This window comes from Tursiops truncatus, chromosome 12 (assembly GCF_011762595.2).
Source record: "Tursiops truncatus isolate mTurTru1 chromosome 12, mTurTru1.mat.Y, whole genome shotgun sequence".
Classification (NCBI taxonomy): domain Eukaryota; kingdom Metazoa; phylum Chordata; class Mammalia; order Artiodactyla; family Delphinidae; genus Tursiops; species Tursiops truncatus.
The window spans coordinates 81,697,734-81,719,731 of NC_047045.1; the positions used below are offsets into that span (position 1 = coordinate 81,697,734).

At 47.7% G+C, this 21,998-nt stretch overlaps 1 protein-coding gene across 1 annotated transcript in view; it reads left to right on the forward strand.

The window, feature by feature from the left end:
• The first annotated feature begins 7,090 nt into the window (after positions 1-7,090).
• IGF2R (insulin like growth factor 2 receptor) overlaps positions 7,091-21,998 on the forward strand; it is a 109,861-nt gene continuing 94,953 nt past the window's right edge. Inside the window, exon 1 of the mRNA XM_033867936.2 lies at positions 7,091-7,404. Coding sequence (XP_033723827.1) covers positions 7,256-7,404 — 149 coding nt within the window. The 5' untranslated portion in view covers positions 7,091-7,255. The remainder of the gene's footprint in view (positions 7,405-21,998) is intronic.

A 21,998-nucleotide genomic window follows, 5' to 3' on the forward strand; every position in this document is an offset into this window, starting at 1 on the left:
AAATCAAATGCTTGTATTTATTCATGAGCTCCTGACTCTCCTTGTAGAGAATGTTACAAACTAAGGAAACCACAGCACATATCCTGAGTCACATGATGGTTTGTTTGAAGGACATTATTTCCCATCTTCTCACTTACTTCAGGAGAACTTAAAGAATGAATGTTGTAATTAATCTGAGGACATGCCCTTCCAGCCACCAACCTAAAGTGAGATTCTTGCTGAAGTTGCCACAATGCAGCTGCCACCGTTCATTCTCACATGTGCGTTTCATAATGAGCTCCACACAGTTTTCAAGGGGAATTTCACAGGAACTTTCTCTTCCCCCTCAGCTCCTATGAGTCCCCTCAGTTTGCTTTCCATGTCTCTGCTTCTTTTCTGGCCTGTTCTCTCTTCCCCATAAGGATGGTGCTCCCCAAAGGGGCACTTTGCATTTTCCAAACATGGCCACACCTTAATACCTGTCCCCTTCCACTTGCTCATTGAAAACTGGGGTCCAGGGCTCCTCCCCCTGGATCTGGGCAGGGCCTAGTGACTGCCCTGACCAAGAGTGCACACCCAAACCAGTGTTCTGGGACTTTCAAGCTGAGTCCCCCTCTCTCCCCCTTCTCTCTGTCTCTCTCTGTCTCTCTCTCTGCTTGACTTGGAGCCCAGCCACCATGTTTGAAGGAGCTCGGGCCATGTGTCGAGGCCACATGCAAGGCATTCCAGCTGAGGTCTCAGCCGACAGCCAGCACCAACCATCAGACATTGGAGCGAATGAATCTTCAGATGATTCCAGCTCTGAGCCATCAAATCTTCCAGCTCAGAGCCAAAAGTCATGGAGCAGAAAGGAGACCTCCCTACTGGGCCCTGTCTGAATTCCTGACCCACGGAAACTTGTGAGAATTAATAACTGATGATTGTCACTGTAAGGTAATTTGTCATACTCCAGTAGATCACGAATACACCAAGAATCCATTTTGTTCTCTCCCTGGGCTCTTTCGTTCACTCTGCTGTTGTCCAGTTACCCCTCCCATCACCAATGCTCCTGTCTTTGCAACTGTCTCCCCTGTAATTACTCCCAGCTCTGTTTCATGTTGTATTACCAGTGCCTGCAGGGCACCTTCCCCTGGCTATTCCTGACTAGTTATTGCACAGAAAGACATAGCATCTTTCTTTTCAAATCCATTTTTCTTCTTCTGTTCCCTTTTTCTGTTCTTGGCATCACTCTTTCCAATCTAGAAACTTTATTATTATTATTTTTTTGCGGTACGCGGGCCTCTCACTGCTGTGGCCTCTCCCGTTGCGGAGCGCAGGCTCTGGACGCGCAGGCTCAGTGGCCATGGCTCACGGGCGCAGCTGCTCCGCGGCATGTGGGATCCTCCCAGACCGGGACACAAACCCGTGTCCCCTGCATCGGCAGGCGGACTCTCAACCACTGCGCCACCAGGGAAGCCCTAGAAACTTTAATTTTCACTGACGCCTTCTGTCTGTCCTGTCCAACCAGTTGCCAAGCGTTGCACTGTGTTGTCAGTTGGTATGCTTTGGGCTGCAAGGAATACAAAAGCCAGAAAAACATGGTGTAGCGGTCTGGGTCCAATCAGAGGATAGAAACAGGGGATATTCAATATGGAAAATTATTAACTATGACAAAAGAGAAACTATAAGATTTAAAGGAACTCTATATGGTACCCTAGGGCTGGTACCAAGGGAGGACAAGCTTGGAAGGGGTTTAGATCTCATTGGAGAAGGTGTGGTTCAGCTCACTGAATAGCAGAGTAGTTCCCTAGTATAGCCAGGCTGGTCTGTAGTTGCATTAGGTCACCCTCTGGCATGCAGGTAGAGGGGCAGGCAGTCAGCAACCAGTGGTGTGGATGTCCGGGAAACAGCAGGAAACTCTCTTCTCTTGAGATTTCCCTCCAGAGAGTGTTCTACGGTCAGAAAGCTTAACATCATGCTCATTGTAAAGAGAACTACTTACAAGAATCCCTTTGTTCATAAAATAGCACATATTGAAGGGTGCGCTTGGAGCTGAGAGGCAATAAATTATTAACTAACACACACGGCTTAAGGAAATTTATCATGTCATAAAGTGAATGATCAGATACTGGCCAGTTCTAGGCTTTTGGTGAAGTGGTCGGCAACGTCACCAATGATCCTGACGTTTTCCATCTTTCTCCCACTGTGTCGGCCATATCTTCCCTTGGAGTTACAAGGGGCTGTAGCAGCTACAAGTGCCTTATACAGACAGTACTGCTTCCAGGGAAAAAAAAGAAAGTGGAGTTGGGGGGGAGAGGATTTCCTTTGCCTCACTTATTGGAGAGAAAAACATTTTGCAGAAAAATCTCAGGAGACTTCCCGCCAATTTCCACGGTCAGGATTGGGGCATATGCTCTCCCTCCGTTGTAAGAAAGGCTGTGTTGCAAGGGTCTCACATCTTTAGCCTCTTTAGTGGGAGGTGGGCTTTGCCAGCAAACAAGGGCATGGGCAATGCCTGCGAGAAGGCAGCCAACCACATCCATCTCTATTCCCATGCTCCCTCTGTTCCCACCGCCGCTGTTCCAGGTGGTCACTGGGCACCTAAGTGCCCTGCAGAGTCACAAGACCTGAGTTCTACTTTTGGCCGGGTGTTAACCAAATGGGAACTGGGTGTTCCTGGGGAAGGGCAAAAGCCTTTCCACTGTCTCTGTTGTCACCTTAATTCTGGTGCTTTTATTAAAGTGGCTTTTAGTCCATCCTGCAGCTAGATGGATTTTCCTGAAGTATAACTGTGAACTAACTCTCCCTCTCTCTCTCTCATGTTCCAAATCTTTCAATGAGAAGGAAGTTTATGAGTTAAAATCTTGGACTTTCATACTAGATCATATCATTCACACTGAAGCTCTTACTAATTGCATGAACCCAGGGAAGGTATTTAATTTTATACCTGAATTTCTCATGTTTTAAGCGTGGATAGGATTCCTATGCTCAGAGGATTCTATAAAGGGTAAACCATGAAATACAGGAATGGTTTTTGACACAGTGACTTTTTAATACGTAGTATTTTATCAGCCATTATTGTTCCTCACTTTATATCCAATTAAATCTAAATTTCTTAGGTCCCCATTTAAGATCCTGTAGGAGCTGACCCCAATACAATTTTTCCAAATTTATATTAAAATTGACTATCTCCCCTACTAAATCATAAACTACTTGAGGGAAGGATCACATTCTATAAGCCCAGGATTTAGCGCAATCTTTGCCCAGAGTTGTTTCTCTGTGTTCCCATGTGGTTTTCATTCAAGCATTCCTTGGCCTGCAGATATCTCACTCCTCCATCCTCATAAGGCCTTCTTCTCTGTGTGTGTCTCGGTGTCTCTACACCATTTCTTACAAGGGCACCAGTCATATTGGACTGAGCCCACCCTCCTGTAGTACGAGCTAACAAAAATTACCCTGCAACGACTGTATTTTCAAATAAGGTCACATTCCAAGGTAGTGGGGGTTAGGACTTCAGCATATCTTTTTAGGGGACATAACACGGGGTCTTGAGCTACATCTCCAAGTCTCTGTTTTCTCGAAGGTTTGCTGCAAAATTTAAATGAAATACAGGAGAGTTATGTCCTCTACCATTTGACTTTAGAGTATCTAATATGCAATTTACATTCAAGTTTTCCCAGTTATCCCCAAGTGTCCCTTACACCTTCCTTTTTAGGGATCTGGGCTCCAGTTAAGGGTCATGCATCACATTTTCTTGTCTTGCCTCTTTATTTTCCTTTAATTTAAGACAGTGGTGAGACAAGAGGGAAGGGGGCAGGGCACAACCATTAAAATAATGACACAGCCCTTGAGGATACAACAAAAACTGGTTAGAACCAATTACGTCCAAGATGGCAGAAGATCTGACTTCCAGTAGACCTTGAGCCTCATTATACCCTCACTGTAATACACTAGCATATGCCAAAGGACACACCCACAGGCGCCATGACAATTTCTAGGCTGACCATAATAGGCCAAAAAGTGGGTGGTAGTCCAATTCCTGGAAATCCCCACCCCTTCCCCCAAAATAGTTGGATTAATTCTCCCACTTGTTAGGCTATGAAATTACCCAGCCCATAAAAGCTAACCACCTCCACATCCCCGGGCCACTCTCACCTTCTGAGACGACTGCATTCTGTCTATGGGATGTGCGTCTCTCTAAATAAACTCGCTTTCACTTTACTATGGCTCCGTCTTGAATTCTTTCCTGATTGGAGCCAAGGACCCTCCCTTGGCAGCCCACCCCAGGAACTCTCCAGAGACCTGGGAGTTCTCTCACTCACCCTTTTGCGACAGTGGTTCTCATACCATCACGTGTATCAGAATCCCCTACAAAGCTTATTGAAACAATTTTCTGGGGCCCATCTCCAAAGATTCTGAGTCAACAGGTTGGAGTGAGGCCCATGAATTGGCATTTCTTTTTTTTTGTTTTTGTTTTTGTTTTTTTTGTTTTTTTTGCGGTACACAGGCCTCTCACTGCTGTGGCCTCTCCCGTTGTGGAGCACAGGCTCCGGACGCGCAGGCCCAGTGGCCATGGCTCACGGGCCCAGCCGCTCTGCGGCATGTGGGATCTTCCCGGACCGGGGCATGAACCCGTGTCCCCTGCATCAGCAGGCAGACTCTCAACCACTGCGCCACCAGGGAAGCCCGAATCGGCATTTCTAACAAGCTGGTAGGTGATGCCGAAGCTGCTGGTCCAAGCACCACACGTTTGATAACTACGGATCTAGAACGAGGGTTGGCAAGTTTCTTCTGTAGAGGCCAGATGGTAAAATACTTTAGACTCTGTTGCAACCAGTTAATTCTGCCATTGTAGGCAAAAGCAGCCATAGGAATGCATAAGTGGGTGCTGCTACATTCCAGTAAAACTTTATTTTTTATTTATAAAACAGCTACCTGGTCAGATCTGACCTCAGTCTGTTGTTTACTCTTGCTGTTTTTTTTGGGGGGGGGTGAAGGAGGGAAGGGGGACATCTTTCAGAGCACTGACATTTTTGAATTGTCCAGTTCAGTTTTCCTGTAGAATGTTTCACAATCTAGATTTGATAGTTTTATCTTTATTAGATTTAGGTTAAACATCTTGGCAATAACACCACATAAGTGATATTGTGTACTACAGGGGGAAATTGTGAAAGACTTTGAAATGGACCAAAAAAATTATTGGGTAACTTCAGTGGAAAGCTAGCTGCTGCCTAATGCAACTTTGGGCATTAGCTGATTCTATGGGGTTTTGAGCCTTTCATTATCATTGAGCTATTTTACAACTCTCTAAATTGTGGAATACTGATGGTAATGTCTAGCATTCTTGTCTTTAGAAATGCAAATTTTGTTCCTTTGACATTCATTTGACCTATGAGCATTGACTAATCTCCCATCTATTAGGCAACTCAACTTCAGCATTCCTGACTGCATGTGTATGTGTTGGATCGTCTTTGGATACTCTTTTGAACCAGTTGGAACATGTTAGTGGTCTGACATTAAGGAGTTAAGTATTATCTTTGACACATGTTCATTTTACACCTGCATCTGAGTCATGATTATACTCTCTTTTAAATATTATCCTTTAGCAGTATTTTTCATTGCATCATTTTAGGAAGCAGAAAATGTTAGTTTTTCCAAATCGTGGTGATATGAACTTTAATTTCTCGATAAAGGTGGTTCTACCAGACCTTTCCATTGTAAAGATATATTTTTCTTTATTAGGGAAATATCCTTTGAGACAAAGTGAATATTCCGATTTGCAATTATTGTTCACCTGATGGTTTTAGTTTCCACTGAAGATCTTTGCCTGTATCAATTATAACACTGGAGTTGCAAAATATGAACCCTTTCATGATGCCCACAGTTGGATATCTGAGCACGCCCTTTGAGCCACCACACCAACTTTCCTTTCTTGGGCCATATTCCTCTTTGGCAATAGAGCATCGTGGCCAAGCCACACGCTCTGGGACTGTCTAGCTTGAGCTTAAACCCTGGCTTCTCCGCTTACTAGCCGTGTGACTTGCAAGCTTTTTAATCTCTCTGTGCCTCAGTTTCCTTATCTGTAAAATGGGTGCTATAAAGATATATCTCTTATAGGATTGTGTTAAGATTAACTGAGCTAGATCAAAGCACTACAACCGTACTTGGCACATAATTACCTGCTCAATAAATGTTAGCTATTATTGTATGCGTTTGAATTCCTGCTTTGCCACATCAAAGTGGCTTTGGGTAAGTTACTTAACATCTTTGTGCCTTCGTTCCTCATTTATAACGGTTCCTGCATTCATGCATGTTAAGTGCTAACACAGTGTCTGGTATGGAGTAAGCATTAAAAAGGATGAGCGGTTACCATCATGATTATTCTGTATAATAATCAGATTATTCTGTGTAAGGTAAACTTTTTGAGTTCATGTCTTTTCGGATTTACCTTCTCATTTTCATTGTGCCTAGCTCAGTCAGTCACATAGTATGGGTTTAATAAAATATTTGAATAGAGGGATTAATAAAGCTTTGCTGAATGGCACTCGTTTGATAGTTACATTTTTGCCTCCTCTATATTTCAAGTTCCTATATTGGCGCCGCCCTTCCTTATTGTAGGAAGCCCACGCTTGGGAAACAACATTGTCACACAAGGTTGTGAGAAGCTCTGCTGGGCAATGTTAAAGCCTCTGTTAGGGCTCTGCGATCTACTTCCGTAGGGCAAGAAAAGTGGGTTCCCATTCATCAAGGATCCGAAATAACAGGGCTGTGCGGTGGCATTTACGGCACCTTAAGCTAAGCCTTATTTTCCCCTCCCTAACGGTCGAGGGTGGGAAACGGTGACTCCAAGTTGGGAAGCACCTACATCGCGACCCAGAGCGCGCGCTGGGAGAAACTGAGGCGGTGGCCGGGTCCCCGCCGTGGCAGCATCCGGGACGCAGGCCTCGAGCCCGCACCTGCGCCCGCGAGGCCGCCGCGCCGCTTCCTGCCCGGCGCGTGCAACGCTCACGTGACCGGGCCTGGGCGGAGCCCGGCGGGCGGGGATCACCTGAACAAGCGAGTCATGTGAGCTGGGCGGGGGAGGGGGCGGTGCCGCCCGGCGGTCACGTGACCGGTTCCGGGGCCGCAGCTGAGTCCAGACAAGCCGCGCGCCTCTCGGGCTCCTGCTCTGCTCCAGCTCCTCGCGCTCCTCTCCGCCTCCGCCTCCGCCCTGGCGGCGCAGCCATGTCCCGAACGCGGCCCCCGGCAGCCGCGCGCCGCTAGCTCCGCTCCAGCCGCGCAGCCGGGGCCCGGCGCGATGGGGGCCGCTGCCGGCCGGAGCGCCCACCTGGGGCCCGCGCCCTCCGGCCGCCCGCCGCGCTCCCTGCTCCTGCTGCAGCTGCTGTTACTGGTCTGGGCCCCGGGGGCCGCGGGGACCCAGGGCGCCGAGTTCCCCGAGCTGTGCAGGTGGGTGGCCCGCCTGGGTGCAGGCTTCTGTCGCGGTGCCCCAGCGCGCGGCGGGCGGGGTGGGGGGCAGGGGCGCTCGGGGGAGGGGCCGGGGTCCCCGAGTCGCCTCTGGTCCGGGCTTGGGTCAGCCCGTCCCCGAGGGAAAGTTGCCCGCGTGGTGGCGGAGGATAAGAGACTGGGGGTCATGGGCGCGGGCGGGGGGCGCGGGGGGCGCGGGGGCTCCGGCGGCCCGGCGCTGGCTGGGGTCCGTCGCCGGACCACTTGTGGCTGTCACTAAGTCCGGGGCGGCTTTGTGTGCGAGCGGCCGGCCGCCGCCACCCGCCCGGGTGACACACTGCGGCCACCTCACGCCCAGCGCTTGCCCTCTCAGCGGCGTGCCTGCGAAAGTTGGAGGACGCAGGAACTGCCGCTCTGCATTGTTCCCACTCCACGTTTTCCTCAAAGTTCCACCAGCGGGGCTTTAGAGGGGGCCATTAGTGTGGAAAGACTCACCCGCACCAGTGGCCGTGGAGTTGGGGGGTTTTGGTTTCATTTGCTGATTGCTTTCCTCCATGTGGGTTTTCCATTTTTTCTTTAAAGTAGCCTTTCTGCAGAAGGTGACTTTTTGGGTTTTTTTTTTTTGGATCGGGGGAATGGAGGGTGGTCATCCAGTATTGGCTTTCAAGACTTCACCCTTCACTTCTCCGAGCCTAACTTCCTGTCTAGTTGTTCACATGATGTCATTGTCTCCGGGTGGATTATTCTAGTGGAGTCTTTTGCTCTGGGAACCATGATTGTATAATCGCACGTCCCAATGAGGGCTGTTAGTGTCCTGCCATGGCCGGGAGTCCTGGGGCTGGGGAACTGCCAATTCCGAGAATTTTCTAACCAACTTTCTCTGGACTGTTTAGGATGATGGAAAGTACAACTTTTATTTATTTTTTAAACTTTGGTTAAAAAAAAAGTATGAAAAGTTCTGAAAGATGAGTGAACAGTCAAGTTATCCCTGGTGTTAGCAAGTTACTTCGCAGAATGAAGTGAGGTTTAGCCCACTTTGAGCTGAATTTTGAGTTTGTGGTGCCGTTTATGGGGTTCATATTCTTCCCTGGCATCAGAGATGGTCCTATTACCCCGAATTCAGAACTTGGAGAGTGAGGCCGAGCTCACAATCGAAACGGAAAGGCCCGTATTCTTTCTTTTCCCTTTTTTGGAAAGGGGTAGCGGGGCGGGAGGGAGAGTTTACAGCACATAAGTTAGTAGGCCAGTTAGCCGCCCTAAGATAGTAGTTACTCACGGAAGCCCCCGTTACAGAGAAAAAGGCCCTAGCTGACACAAGGTCAAGCTGCAACTGACCTTTAAAGGAGGAAGTTTTGGAGTAATGGCTGCTGTGACCAAACGCATCTGTGAGAAGTTAGCTCAGCTGGGCTCGTGGTGTTGAAGTCTTGGTGGTGTTAGCAAATTGGAATTGATTTCTTAATAGTTGAGGTTAAAGTTGGCCTCGAGGGCAGACCCCTACTCCGCGGCTGCTGCGGGGGCCCTCACTTCTGCGTTAGGGTGGTATTGTCCCAGCGCCTGGAACCTGGTTTATGATCCTCATCTCCAGGTGGACTTTGGCCTCTTGGTCCAGTAGGAAATGGCCGTTGTATCTTGAAATGCTTCGCCTCATGGTCACACGTGGGCATAACTTAGGAAATGCTCCATGGTGTTCTGAGGGGATATGCATTTAGCATGTGCCCTCTGAGGTCTTAGGAGAGCTTGCACGTTGGTTTAGGTCCTTTCTGCCAGCCTTCCTCAGGGCCGCAGCCCCAGGCAGGTCATAGCTGGGCTTGCGCGCATTGCTTTCCCGTTACTGCTCTGTGGTTTCTCCTTGAGACTTCCCCATAGCTGTGTTTAAAAATCTACACTTCAAACTCCCTACCTGCAAAGTGAATTCTTTCTATTTGTTCCTGTTTCAGATGGATTCCTTGGCTTAAATACTCATTAAGACTTGTTTCTTTTTTTTTTTTTTTACCCTTGGGGAGGGGGTTTAAAAAAATTGGTTTTCGTGAATGAGGTAACACTGGCTAAAAGTTCCTTAACTCTAGCGCATATTTGAATGGGAACGTGGGCTGAACATCTTTTTAAATGCAGTTTGAAAAATTCTACCAAGTAGCCCCAAAGCCGGATGTTTTCAGCTGCCTTTATTCCACCCCTGGGCGTCCACTTGTAAATAACTCCCCAGGTCTCACTGTGAAAAGCAGACTTCTGCTGTTACTGTTTGTGCAGCTTGTCGGTGGTAGCAGTCCCCATAGACACCGGGTCACGTTCCAAATGTTTGTAAATTGGTTGCTTGTAACGAGAAACATGTTTTTCCGTGGAAGACTCTCCTGTTCCTGGTGGTTTGGTGCCTGGCGCGGTTTCCAGATCCCCTCAGGCGCAGGTTTGGGGTGCCCGGATGCCACCCAGCATCAGCTAGAGCCCTGGCAGGCAGTTCTCGTGTCACTGGAAAAGGGAGTTGGATTTCTGGGAAAACCACCTCTCCTCCCAAGCCCAGCTCTCTAGAACCTGAGAGGGTACTTTTCACCTGCAGTCCCTTAGGACCGACACGAGGGAGGTCTGGGCCTGCTTCAGGGTTGCCTGCAGGGCACCCGTGTGGCTCTGACCCCTCCTGGGGTGAGGGTGCTGGGCAGGGTGCTGTCCCCTTGCAGTTCGTTAATGGCGGGGATGAAGGCAACAGCGAAGCAACTGACTCAGCAGCAGCTTTCATATCTTTGTGTCTGTGGAGAGAGCTGGGCAGTGAAAAGCAGGCACGACAAAGGCAAGTTTCCCAAAGTGTATCTGCGCTCTCGGCACTTTTAGCGCTTGTTCGTTGGAGAGCCTCAGTTGTGTGTTTTTTAAGCTTCACAAGGATTGACGCACCAGGTGAGTCCTGTGCTGTGCAAAAAGTCGGTGATTCTTATCACTCACCTATTTCTCGGGAGGTGGTGTGTAGTAGAAAGAAAGCGCTTGAATCCAGAGGCCAGCGTGAGTGCCCGTGGGACTGGCACGCATGGAGGGCCTGGGGCCCGAAGGAGTGCTGTGCTGGTGAGGGATGTCCAAAGGTCGCTGGGGCAGGACCCACGAGAACAAGAGGTGAGGGGGGCAGAGGGCAGCCATGCAGAGTCACCAGAGTGACCAGAAGGCCCTCCACTTGTCCACAGCTTTACCCTTTACTGTGTGAGATACATTTTGTAAAAGGCCATCTTACATATGTAATCGGTTAGTTTCCACCCTTTATTTTGGTGTTAACGTTCTCAATGAGTGCAGTTCTAACAGTTTGTACTAGTTATAAAGTAACGCTTTGGGCTGGCTTGATTTAGTTAGTTAAGTACCTTAAAATTTATTCAGAACAAGTTTTCCCCCAATTGTTTGGGTATAAATGCTGGAAAGTTTTTGTTACATTGAGGACAAGAGAATAATGAAGCCAGCTGGGAGTTGAGGTTGGTTTAGTTGATGTTTCTAAGGGGATATTTTTTTTCCCTGTGATTTTTCTGAAGGAATAGTGCTTATATGCCTAATTTAGGCCACATGTTGAACCTGGACCACATCCATTTGTGTATGTTTCTTGCAACAATAAGTGTGTGTAGCCCAAGATTGTTAATTAGGGGTATGTTAGACCGCATGCTTTAATTCTTAGAACAGCGTCCTGACAGATTCCCAGGAAATGAATTCCTGATTGGGCTTCATGTCTTTTATCAGTGTTTCACGGAGGGATTTTTAAAAGATGGGGTTGAGTAAAATAATTTAGATGTCTCACCTTTATTTTGATCTTGGCCTATAAAACTGTAGTGTGCTGGGCAGAGAGAATTCATGAGGGTCGAAGAACTGGGACTGATGGTGGAAAGTAGCTTGTTCCTTTGCAGATACTGTTCTTTTTCTCCTTTTTCTTTTCTCTTTCCTTTTTATTGTCCCAGCCACGAGCCCTCTTGGTAGCGCCCCCGCTGGTCATGGAGGTGGAGGTAGCTGAGATCCGGTATACCTGTGGGTCCTTTGTATCTTCCTCATAGCTGGCTCATGACCAGTGAGGGACAGAGGCCTGAATTTATGCTAATGGTGTCTCCTCCCTTTTAATCCTGGCAGGGTGACACAGGATTCATTTATTCTCCAAGTATTCCTTAGGCATTTCTTAAGCAGAGGGGAAAACTGGGAAGGGCCAGAGCTGGAGTGGAGACACCACCAACTGAACAGATCCAGGAGACTGCTGGCTACGACTGCTCCCCCCAGGGAGGCAGCAACAAACGTCCTTTTCCCTTTAGTTTTGCTAATTTTATTTTATTTATTAAAAAAAATTTTTTTTGCAGTTTTTTAAATTAATTTTTTTATCTATTTATTTTTGGTTGCGTTGGGTCTCTGTTGCTGTGCGCTGGCTTTCTTTAGATTCGGGGAGCGGGGGCTGCTCTTTGTTGCAGTGCGCGGGCTTCTCATTGTGGTGGCTTCTTTTGTGGAGCACGGGCTCTAGGCGCGGGCTTCAGTAGTTGTGGCACGCGGGCTCTAGAGCGCAGGCTCAGTAGTTGTGGCACACGAGCTTAGTTGCTCCACGGCATGTAGGATCTTCCCGGACCAGGGCTCGAACCTGTGTCCCCTGCATTGGCAGGTGGATTATTAGCCACTGCGCCACCAGGGAAGCCCTGCAATTTTAAATAATGTGTAGTCTTAGTTTTGATTTTCTTTTTGACCCAAGACTCATCTACATGTTACTAGTTTTTGGCTATTATGAAACAAAGCTATTGTGCATATTTGTGTGTAAGATTTTGTGTGGACATACGCTTTTTTTTTTTTTGATACCTAGGAGTGGGATTGTTCAGTGAATGGGGAGTGAGTGAGTTGTCAAACTGACTTCCAAAGGGGTTGTCCATTTTGTATTCCCATCAGCAGTGTGGAAGTTCCAGTGTTTCTACATCCTTAACAACACTTGATCGTAGCAGTCTTAATTTTAGTCATCCTAGTGCGTGTCTAGTGGTACCTCAGTGTGGCTTTAATTTTCATATCCCTGCTGACTCGTGGTGTTGGGCATCTTTTTCTGTATTTCTTGGGATGCCTAATGATGAACATCTCTCATGTGCTTATGGACCATTTGGATATCTTTTGTAGTGATTCTTTAAGAAAAATTGTTTTTGTTTTTCCCTCTCATCCCTTAACACACTTTTTTGGGGGGTCATTTTACTGTGTTTTAAGAGTTCTTTATATATTATGGATCAAGTCCTTTCTCAGGTACGTATAATGTGTATTTTCTCCCAGTCTTTGGCTTGCTTTTTTATTTTCTTAATATATTCTTTGAAGAAAGGATAGTTCTTAATTTTGATGGACTTCAATTTATCTTTCTTTTTTTTTTAATTGTTTGTGCTTTGTGTAGCCTAAGAAATCTTTGCCTGTACCAGGGTTTCTCAACCTCAGCACATTTGACATTTGGCCTGGATAAATCTTTGTTGTGGGGCCCGTCCTTAGCATTGATAAGAGCACCCCTGGTCTCACCCATTAGATGCCAGGAACAACCCTTCCCCCCATTTGTGACAAACAATAATGTCCTCAGACATTTTAAATGACCCCAGGGGGTGGGGAGGAGGCAAAATTACCTGCAGTTGAGAACAACTGGTCTACTCTAAGGTCAAAAATATTCTCTCCTATGTTTGTTTCTGGAAGTTTTATAGTTTTAACTTTATGTTTAGCCCTGTGATCAATTTTGCTAGTTAATTTTTATGTGTGATGTGAGGAAAAGGTGAAATAGAAATAGATCCGTTTCTATTTCTTGATGTTTTATATAGGAGGCTTGCAGCTGTGTTTTTAAGTGAGCTTGGGCTATAATTTTCTTTGCTGTACTATTCTTGCCTGAATTTAGTATAAAGAATGTTTGCTTTGTGGAGAGAGCCACTTAGCTTTTAGTATTTTATATGCTGTGGAACAGTTTTTGTATAGGATGGACAATTTCTCTTCCTTAAATTTTGGTAGAACTCACTAGTAAAACTATCTGGGCCTGGTGCCTTTGTGGAGGTAGAATGTAGTGGAAGAGGAGTTTTGATTATGGTTTCCATTTCATCTACTTTGTTTATTAAGATTCTGTACTTTCTTTGAGCCCATTTTGATAATCTATTTTCTGAGGAAGTTGTCGTTTTAGTTATGTATTCACATATAAACATGTAGCATGTTACATATTTGCTTTTGGAAATACTTTTTGAATCTGTAGGTACCTTTTAAAAATTCCTGTTTTTTTTTCCCTTAACATATTTACTAAAGACTTTTCTACCCTTTTTTAGTCTTTTCAGAAGAACTAGCCTTTTAATTAGTTAATTTATAGTTGACTGCATCGGGTCTTCGTTGCTGTGCGCATGGGCTTTCTCTAGTTGCGGCGAGTGGGGGCCACTCGGTTGCGGTGTGCGGGCTTCTCATTGCGGTGGCTTCTCTTGTTGGGAAGCACGGGCTCTAGGTGCACAGGCTCAGTAGTTGTGCCTTGTGGGCTCAGTAGTTGTGGCTCACGGGCTCTAGAGTGCAGGCTCAGTAGTTACGGTGCACAGACTTAGTTGCTCCGTGGCAAGTGGGATCTTCCCGGACCAGGGCTCAAACCTGTGTCCCCTGCATTGGCAGGTGGATGTTAACCACTGCACCACCAGGGAAGCCCATAGCATTTTTTTTTTTTTTTGGTTCACCATCTCTATCACCATTAAATCTTGATTTTATTAATTTCTGCTATTTCTAACTTCTACCTAATTTTTATTTTTTCTTTTTTTAAATTTGTTTAATTGAAGTATAGCTGATTTGCAATATTGTGTGAATTTCTGCTGTACAGCAAAGTGATTCAGCTATACATATATATTATTTTCCATTATGGTTTATTACAGGATATTGAATATAGTTTCCTGTGCCACACAGTATAGGATCTTGTTGTTTATCCTCTTTTTTTCTAGTTCGAGTTGAAAGCTTAGATCTTTTAAATCAGTTTACATAACTGAGGGATGAATTTAAAGCTATGTGTTTCTTTGTCCTGAGTTCTATACTACTTAGGTTTTGATACATAGTTTTTTCATCCTTCAGTTCTAAATATTTCCTTCTTGTACCCAAAAGTTCTAACTATTTAAACTTCCTGGGCCCACTAATTTTTAAAAATCTTTTCTTTCCCCAGGTAAATGGACTCCCCACCCCCACCCCACCCCCGCACTGTGGGCAGTAAATGTGGTGAAACTGTGGCCTAGCACCTAGTCAAGTTAATAGTGTTCTGTGTGTTTGGAAAAAATGTTCTCTGCTTGGGTCAGAGTTTCATTAATTGTACTGTTCAGCCGTTCTTTATCATAACTTACATTTTGTTCTGCTGGGTTTCTCTTTTATACTTTGTATCTGACTACCACTTTGGTCAGGGTTCCAGAAGAATGTCTCGTGTTCTGGCTCCCAGGCCAGCAATTCTCCTGTTGTTCATAAGCTCTTCAACTTTCCTGTTTTTTAAAAAAATTCCGACAAGGTTTAGAGTTGATATATATTCACAGCTGCCTGTTCTTCATGGATGCCACAGCTCTTCTCATCCCGTGGGAGATGCATTGTGAAGTCCTGCTCTGATTGCTCTATTAATTCTCTTTCCTTGGGCCCAGTTTCTTTGTTGGCATTTGTCATCTCATTTTCATGGTGTTGGTGCCCTTGTGACGACGGGTGCTTCTTGATCGTGCTCTTTGCAGTAAGCCTTCTCCGGGACATTTGTGGTCTCTTTTTGTGCAGCTGTGCAGGATCGAGCTGGGAGCAGTTGTTGGAGCTTGGCTGCAAGTTGCTGGGGGGAGACTGGGGGATGGGCAGGGCGTTCCTCTGGCTGGTGTGTCTGTGTGGCTGGTCTGAGGTGCTTTTCTGTCCCAAGTATCACGCCCAGCCTTGTTCCTGCTTGGAGACAGCTGCTGGATCTCTGTTGATTGCGGTCGGCAGGGTACAGTGAGGGCTGCCTGCAGGTGGAGTCGGGAGAGCCGGGTTCCTGTGCTGGTGTGGCAGATCACCTCTTTTCTCTGGATCTCCGTTTCCTCCTCAAGAGGGCCGAGAGTGGAGTTTTGGAAGTCAACTGACCAGCTTTTGAATGTGGACAGTTACCGATCTGCTGAGTTTTGGTTTCCTTCTGTGTCAAATCAGGGTGCTAATCGTGTTTTTAGGGTGGTGTGAGAACCAGAGTGCGTTAAGTGCCTGGCCATCCTCAGTGTTCATAAACGGCGGTGGCGGCAGTGATTGCTTTATTTCTATAGGTTAAGAGTCTCTGCGTTAGGTCAGTGATATTTTTAGCTGGTTACTCTGAACCCCCGGCTTCTCCGTTAGTGCCTAGGGCTTTCTGCCTCAACCAGAGGGCGTTTCGTCTTTATCCATTCTAGCCATTGGCACTCCGTGTAAGAGTCCTTTTGAGAAAGAAACATCTCCATCATTTAAAAAAGCTTTAAAACCACTGGGCTGTGTGACTCTCAGGGTCCATTTTGCATCCAGAATTCTGTGGTTGCGAGGTATGTATCCTTCAGGATTCCTTTAGCTCTGAGTAGCAGAAAGCCCAACTCGAGTTCGCTTGCACAAGGAGGTGTAGGGTTGGGCGGGTGCCAGGTGCCATATGTCAGGCGGCCCCAGGCCCTTTCCTGCCGTTTTCTTGGCATCGCCCTCCTTCCTGTGGTGGCTGCATTAGTCCACCATCCAGGGGAGAAGAGAGAGCCTCCTTGTTTGTCTTTTGTAGGGGCCCTGGAGGCCCAGAGGACTAATGCACGGTGTCCGTGGTCAGAAGGGGCTCCCATCCCGGCTTCCCTGGCGGGGGTGGGTGCTGGGTTCTGGGGCGTTTGTTGTAGGTGGGGAGCGGGTGCAAGAATGCGGCCGGCGGGATGGATGTGAAAGCCCTTCGTCAGCTCCACTTTGCCGTACAACTTAAGAACCAGCTGCTGCTGCTGGGGTTTTGAGGTGCCCGAAGCAGTGTGTCACATGCCTATTTCTGTCCTTATGGTAACCAGCACGGCGGGGGGGCCGGCCTGTGTGCAGGGTGGGGAGATCCCAGTCCCTCTAGTTTCTGGGAGCATGAAACTTGCCTTTCAGATCGACCAGAGACCTTCGCTGGCATTTTGCTGTTGCTTTTAGATCCTTTGGTGAACCTGCGGAGGGCAGCTTCCCCAGGGCTACAGAGCAGAGTCCTGCACGTGTCACTGCTCATTGGGGGCCAGGAGAGTTGCAGGAAATCAGAGGTTGTGAAAGTATCAATTCTAGTTTTGTTTCAGGATATGGAGGGGCCAGGGAAAGACGAAGGAATGTGGAAAGAGTGAAACGTGGCCTTTGCCGGTGGCAGCCTGGGAGGAGCTGTCTTTTATATCAGAGCCTTTGTGCTTTAATGCTGTAAATATCCTTCGCACATACGTGTGTGTGGTAATAAAACATGCGGAGCGCACACGGAGAGCTCATCCAGGGGTCGACAGCCCACTGGGTCTTGATCGTGTGTGACGTTAATTTGTTACCATCTGTGTGATTCTCTAGTTGAAAACCAGTTAGACATTTAAAAAACACTGTTCTGTACTGAAAGCCACTCCCCAGCACTCCTGGCCTCTCACCCCTGGCCTGCAAACAGAAACCCAAACCACCAGCTTGGACGTGCTGAAGGGGTGGCTTCCTAGAAGTGACAAGGGCGCGCCTCCACCGAGCCACCTTCTGTGTCCTCTGAGGCCCCTCCACCTGCTGTCTGCCGGAGGAGTGTTACCACAAAACAGAGTGAGAAGCCCACAAGGCTCTCTTTCTCTCTGCCTTTTGAGGGTGGATCCTTTGCAGGGGGCCGTGTGAGTTAGACACTTGGGTGGATGGGCTGAGTGAGGCAGGGGAGAGGGTCTGTGGGTGGAGCTGTTGCATGGAGGGTGCACTGTCCCGGGGTCTTGCTGTAGGCGGAGACCTGCGCGTCTAGCAGGGGAAGGGTGTTCTAGGCAGAGGGACCCACGTAGCAGTGCTCCGGCGAGGATGCTGGCTGACGTGGCTGGAACACCGTGAGCAAGGGAGAGGGTGGAAGGCAGGAATGTTTAGCAGAGGATTAGCTGGGGGCCAGGTCCCACAGGCCATCAAGATGACTCTGAAAAAGAACGTATGTGTACGTATAACTGAATCACTTTGCCGTACAGCGGAAATTAACATTGTAAATCAACTAGACTTCAATAAAAAAATGAAAAAAAAAAGTACAACTCTGGCTTTTATTCTGAGGGAGGCGGGAGCCTGGGAGGATTTTGAGCACAGGAGTGACCTAGAGGGGAAGCTGGTATTTCTGATGGACCAGGTAAGAAGTTATAACAGATTGGACCAGGGTTGTGGTGACAAGTGGTCAGATTGTGGATACTTTGAAGGTGGAGCTGATAGGATTTGCCCATGATTGGGTATGGGATGTAAGGAAAGAAGGAGAAAGGCGGACTCTTAGGTTTTTGGTCTGAGCAATCGAAAGGATGGAGTTCCGTTTTCAGAGGTGGGCAGGGTTGTGGGGAAAGCAGGTTTAGGGACTGCCTGGAGGGATTGGGTGGAGGTTGTGACAGTGTTCGCAGGTCATTCAGGGAAAGTGCTTGGGGAGGGGTGGGGGGATATAGTAGTTCTTTTAGATGAACGCAGGAAGGTGACCGCTGACATGGCACTGTGCTTCCGGTCCCCAGCTGGGTGTTAGGGTTTCTGAGTTGTATGACCCCAGCATCTTGAAGGCAGAGTCTTCTCCTGTGACAACATCACTGGCCTTTGTGAAGAACTCCCCCCAGAGAGCGGCTTCATCAGTATCGCGAGCTAACCAGCTGAGCTGACTGCCCGGAAATTAGGAAGGCAGACTTCCTCTTGTACTGAGGGCTCTGAAGGAAGGGTACCAGATCTGGGAGGGTTTGGGGGACGTTGGTGATGGCGTATGAGGGGACCGAGCCTTAAGGTTTGATATCTTTGCTGTGGGCTGGGTTGACGTTAAAGGCAGTTGAATTCCGACATCCATATAATTAAGGAGGAGGCTTAGGCTGGAATTCAACCCTTCTTTCTGCATTTGAGGAACAAGGTATGAGAGCATCTAGATTTTAAAAAGGTCCTCAGCGAGCAGGGTTTCGGGTTGAAATCCTGGCCTGCATCCTGGTACCATAGAGTTGATGGGAGGAAATACGGCAGGTGTAGCAGAGGCAGGACAGGCGGTCCTTCGTGGTAGATTTCTGTTGTGGAGTGCACGTGCCGATTCACCAAGAAGCCCAGCCTTGCAGTGCGGTGAAACCTCTTGAGGGAGAGTATGACCTTCCTTTTCCACAAGGTTCCGATTCATCGGACCTCTGTTCTGGTGGCAGCTGGTGGCTGCATGGTGCAGGCTTGGGTGCTCCCAAGTGCCTGTTCTGTCTTCTGAGACCTCCCAGGAGGTGGCTGGTGTGTGCGCGGATCTCTGTGTGTGTGAGCGCGTGTGTGTTCAGAGCCCCCGGTCTCTGTCTTGAGCTGCTCCTGGAGATGGCCCCCAAAAAAGGGTCTGCCCCCCCCCCTTTCCGTCTCCTCTCCAGGGCCTGGCAGTGTCGTGTGACAGTCCTTTAGGATGGACTCAGCAAGGTAAGTCGGTGAACTCAGTTTTTAGGCAGTCTGAGTCCTGCTGTTGATCCAGGTGAGAGCTTAGATCGTAATAGTCTCAAAAGCTCCACGTTCCCAGTCTTGATTTTCCTCGCTGTGGCTGTGAGGTAGACAACTTTGTAGACTGGAAAGGTGGGGCTCACAGAGCTTAAGTGTGTCCCACAGGGCTGGTCAGGGCGAGGCAGGATTCAGGCCCAGGTGTGTGGGCTCCTTCCCCTGCTGCCCTGGCACCTTTCTGGGGGAGCCTGCCTCTAGTTCACGTGACCTCTCCCGGTCACTCACTCGCGATGCCGGTTTTAAAAGTATCCCTGCCAACCCCCTGGTGCCTTGGGCCCTAACGCTGACTTAGAGCCTCGCCTCCAGCGGATCCCTCTCCAGACACTGGCTTCCTGCTCCCAGACCCTGCGTAACTACCAGGGAAAACCAGAGACTAAAGTCTGGCATTTCCTTGCTTTTTTTTTTTTTTCTGGCTCCATATCTTTATCCACAGCTTTGTGGGTTTCTTAGAATAGGAAGTGAAGTACTTCCTATATAAGCGTTGGCCATGATGCTGTGTCAGACTCATGTGTCCCCCGGCCTTCAGATCAGGGTGCATATTTATTGTGTCAGATCAGATTTTTCTCTCTCAGTGTCAGCAGCAAAAAGTTATTGACAACAGTGGTTACATTATGCTCTTGACATTTCTGCTGCAAATGTCCGTTTTGGAAACCCTGCCTCTTTCCATGACCTCCTTTCCCTCTGCCATTTCCCACCACTCCCTCCCCTCTTCCTATTTTAGGAGACTGTTGCAGATTTTGAAGGTTGGTGGTCTGGAGGTATGAGCTGAGAAACTATCTGATGATGATAAGGGGCAGTAGTGAGCCAAATGTTTCCTGAATGTTCTGTTAGAGGACTTGGATGCAGGCCAGAAGCAGAGAAATCCTTTTTGATGTTCAGGTTGCAAAGACTTTGCATTCCCCTCATCCCCCAAATTTGGTATTCGCTGCTCACTCTAGATTCAGAAAAACATTCCCTTTAGCCAGTGACCATGCTATGTGAGTTTAGCTTGTATATCTTTTTTTTTTTTAAAAGGAAGCCAAATTATAGATTCGTACATGCTTACTAATTTTGTTACTGATTACATCGTACCTCTATCCTGCTTTATGTATCAATGATTGTAGGCCGGTAATCAAGTGTTTAACAGCCACATGGCCATTACCATAACCCCAAGACTCATGGCGAGTGGGGGAACTAAGATTTCAAAAGAGTGTGGCCGTGTGGCCACATGTGAGTGAAGGACAGAATGAAGGTTCATGGAGCTGTTTTGGAGGGAAGGGACTCAGTTTTCTTTTTTAAAATATTTTAAAACCTTTAAAAAATTATTAGTATTTTTGGCCACACCACATGGCTTGTGGGATCTTAGTTCCCTGACCAGGGATCGAACCCACGCCCCCTGCAGTGGAGGCTTGGAGTCTTAACCACTGGACCACTGGGGGAAGTCCCAGGGACTCGGTTTTCTAAGATTTTTTTTTTTTTTCTTTTCTTTAAGGGGTTGGGCATACCATACGTTTTATAGTGGGACTTTATATACTTCATTTTAGATGCTAGCTCTTTTAAAAATTTAGAAAGAACCGCAAATTATATTTGCAAGGTGTTGCAGTTTTGCAGGTATTCAGTGATGATAATATATGAAAACTTGAGAGGTGTCACATTAAGACACCAGTGTCACATAGTTGAGAATAATTGTCCAGTTGTAGCCTTCTGGGTTTTTTTTTTTTTTTTTTTTTTTCGGTACGCGGGCCTCTCACTGTTGTGGCCTCTCCCGTTGCGGAGCACGGGCTCCGGACGCGCAGGCTCAGTGGCCATGGCTCACGGGCCCAGCCGCTCCGCGGTAAGTGGGATCTTTCCGGACCAGGGCACGAACCCGTGTCCCCTGCATCGGCAGGCGGACTCTCAACCACTGTGCCACCAGGGAAGCCTGGCTTTTTCTTTTGACTGCTCTCTTTTGGACAGACGTTTGCACCGCATTCAGTGGAGATGGCTTTGTGTTTCTCTTCATGACGCTTTCTGATCTCTAGGCACTTGTGATGGCCAGTTAGATTTGCTTCTTCCTTGCTACCTCTAGCTTGGTCCCGTTTTGACCAGGTTGCGTTCTCAATGTGGCACTTGCCGAACAGGACCGGGAAAGTAGAAATGCCTTCCTGCCTCTGGGTTGGTTGACACAAGTATGCTACTTGTGTACTTCCTTCTAATTGGTGATCTGCCAACACCTTTCAGGATATTATGAAATGTAAACCAAATGAGGTTAAAATGGAACCTCTGTGCCACCGAATAGACGCAGACTGACTGCCATCGTCCAGGGTAGTTTCGGCAGAAGCGGTGGGATTACAGTCAGGGGCAGATGGTCTCAAGTTTTCTTTAACCAAGGGAACGACAGCCTGTGTGCTCACCTTATACAGTGAGATGAATTGTCCACCTCCAGGGCATATCTCAGCCACAGAATTCATTTTATTTTTGTATTTTTTAATATAATTAATGAATTTTGGCTGAGCTGGGTCTTTAGTTGGGGGATGTGGGCTTCTTAGTTGTGACATGCATGTGGGACCTAGTTCCCCGACCAGGGATCGAACCTGGGCCCCCTGCACTGGGAGCGTGGGCCACCAGGGAAGTCTCCAGAATTCACTTTAGAATCAGATGTTATCTCTTAAAGCCATTTGCCTTGTGTGCGACTTCTGTCCTCTCCCCTGCTCCCTGCTGGCTCGCTGGTTCGATCGCAGAATGCTTCCCAGTTACTGATGACGCTGTTGGACTGTTGGCTGAGGTTTTCGGAGGGCAGCTTTCTGCTGAGCTAAGGAGTCATTTTAAAGGAGGGTGTGCATCTGAGGCGGGGAAAACAATACAGATGTGTTCCTCCTTAGTGGAATCCTCAACCGGTCTGGATACAAAAGTGAGGTGAGGGCAGCCCATGGGGAGGAGGGGGCTGAGGGAATTGATATTCTTTCCATGGAAACCAGTTGGGTGTGGGAAATAGGTTGCTGAAGGCAGTGCCTCTGGTGTGTGGCAATTCAGACTGTGCAAAAGAGGAAGCAGAA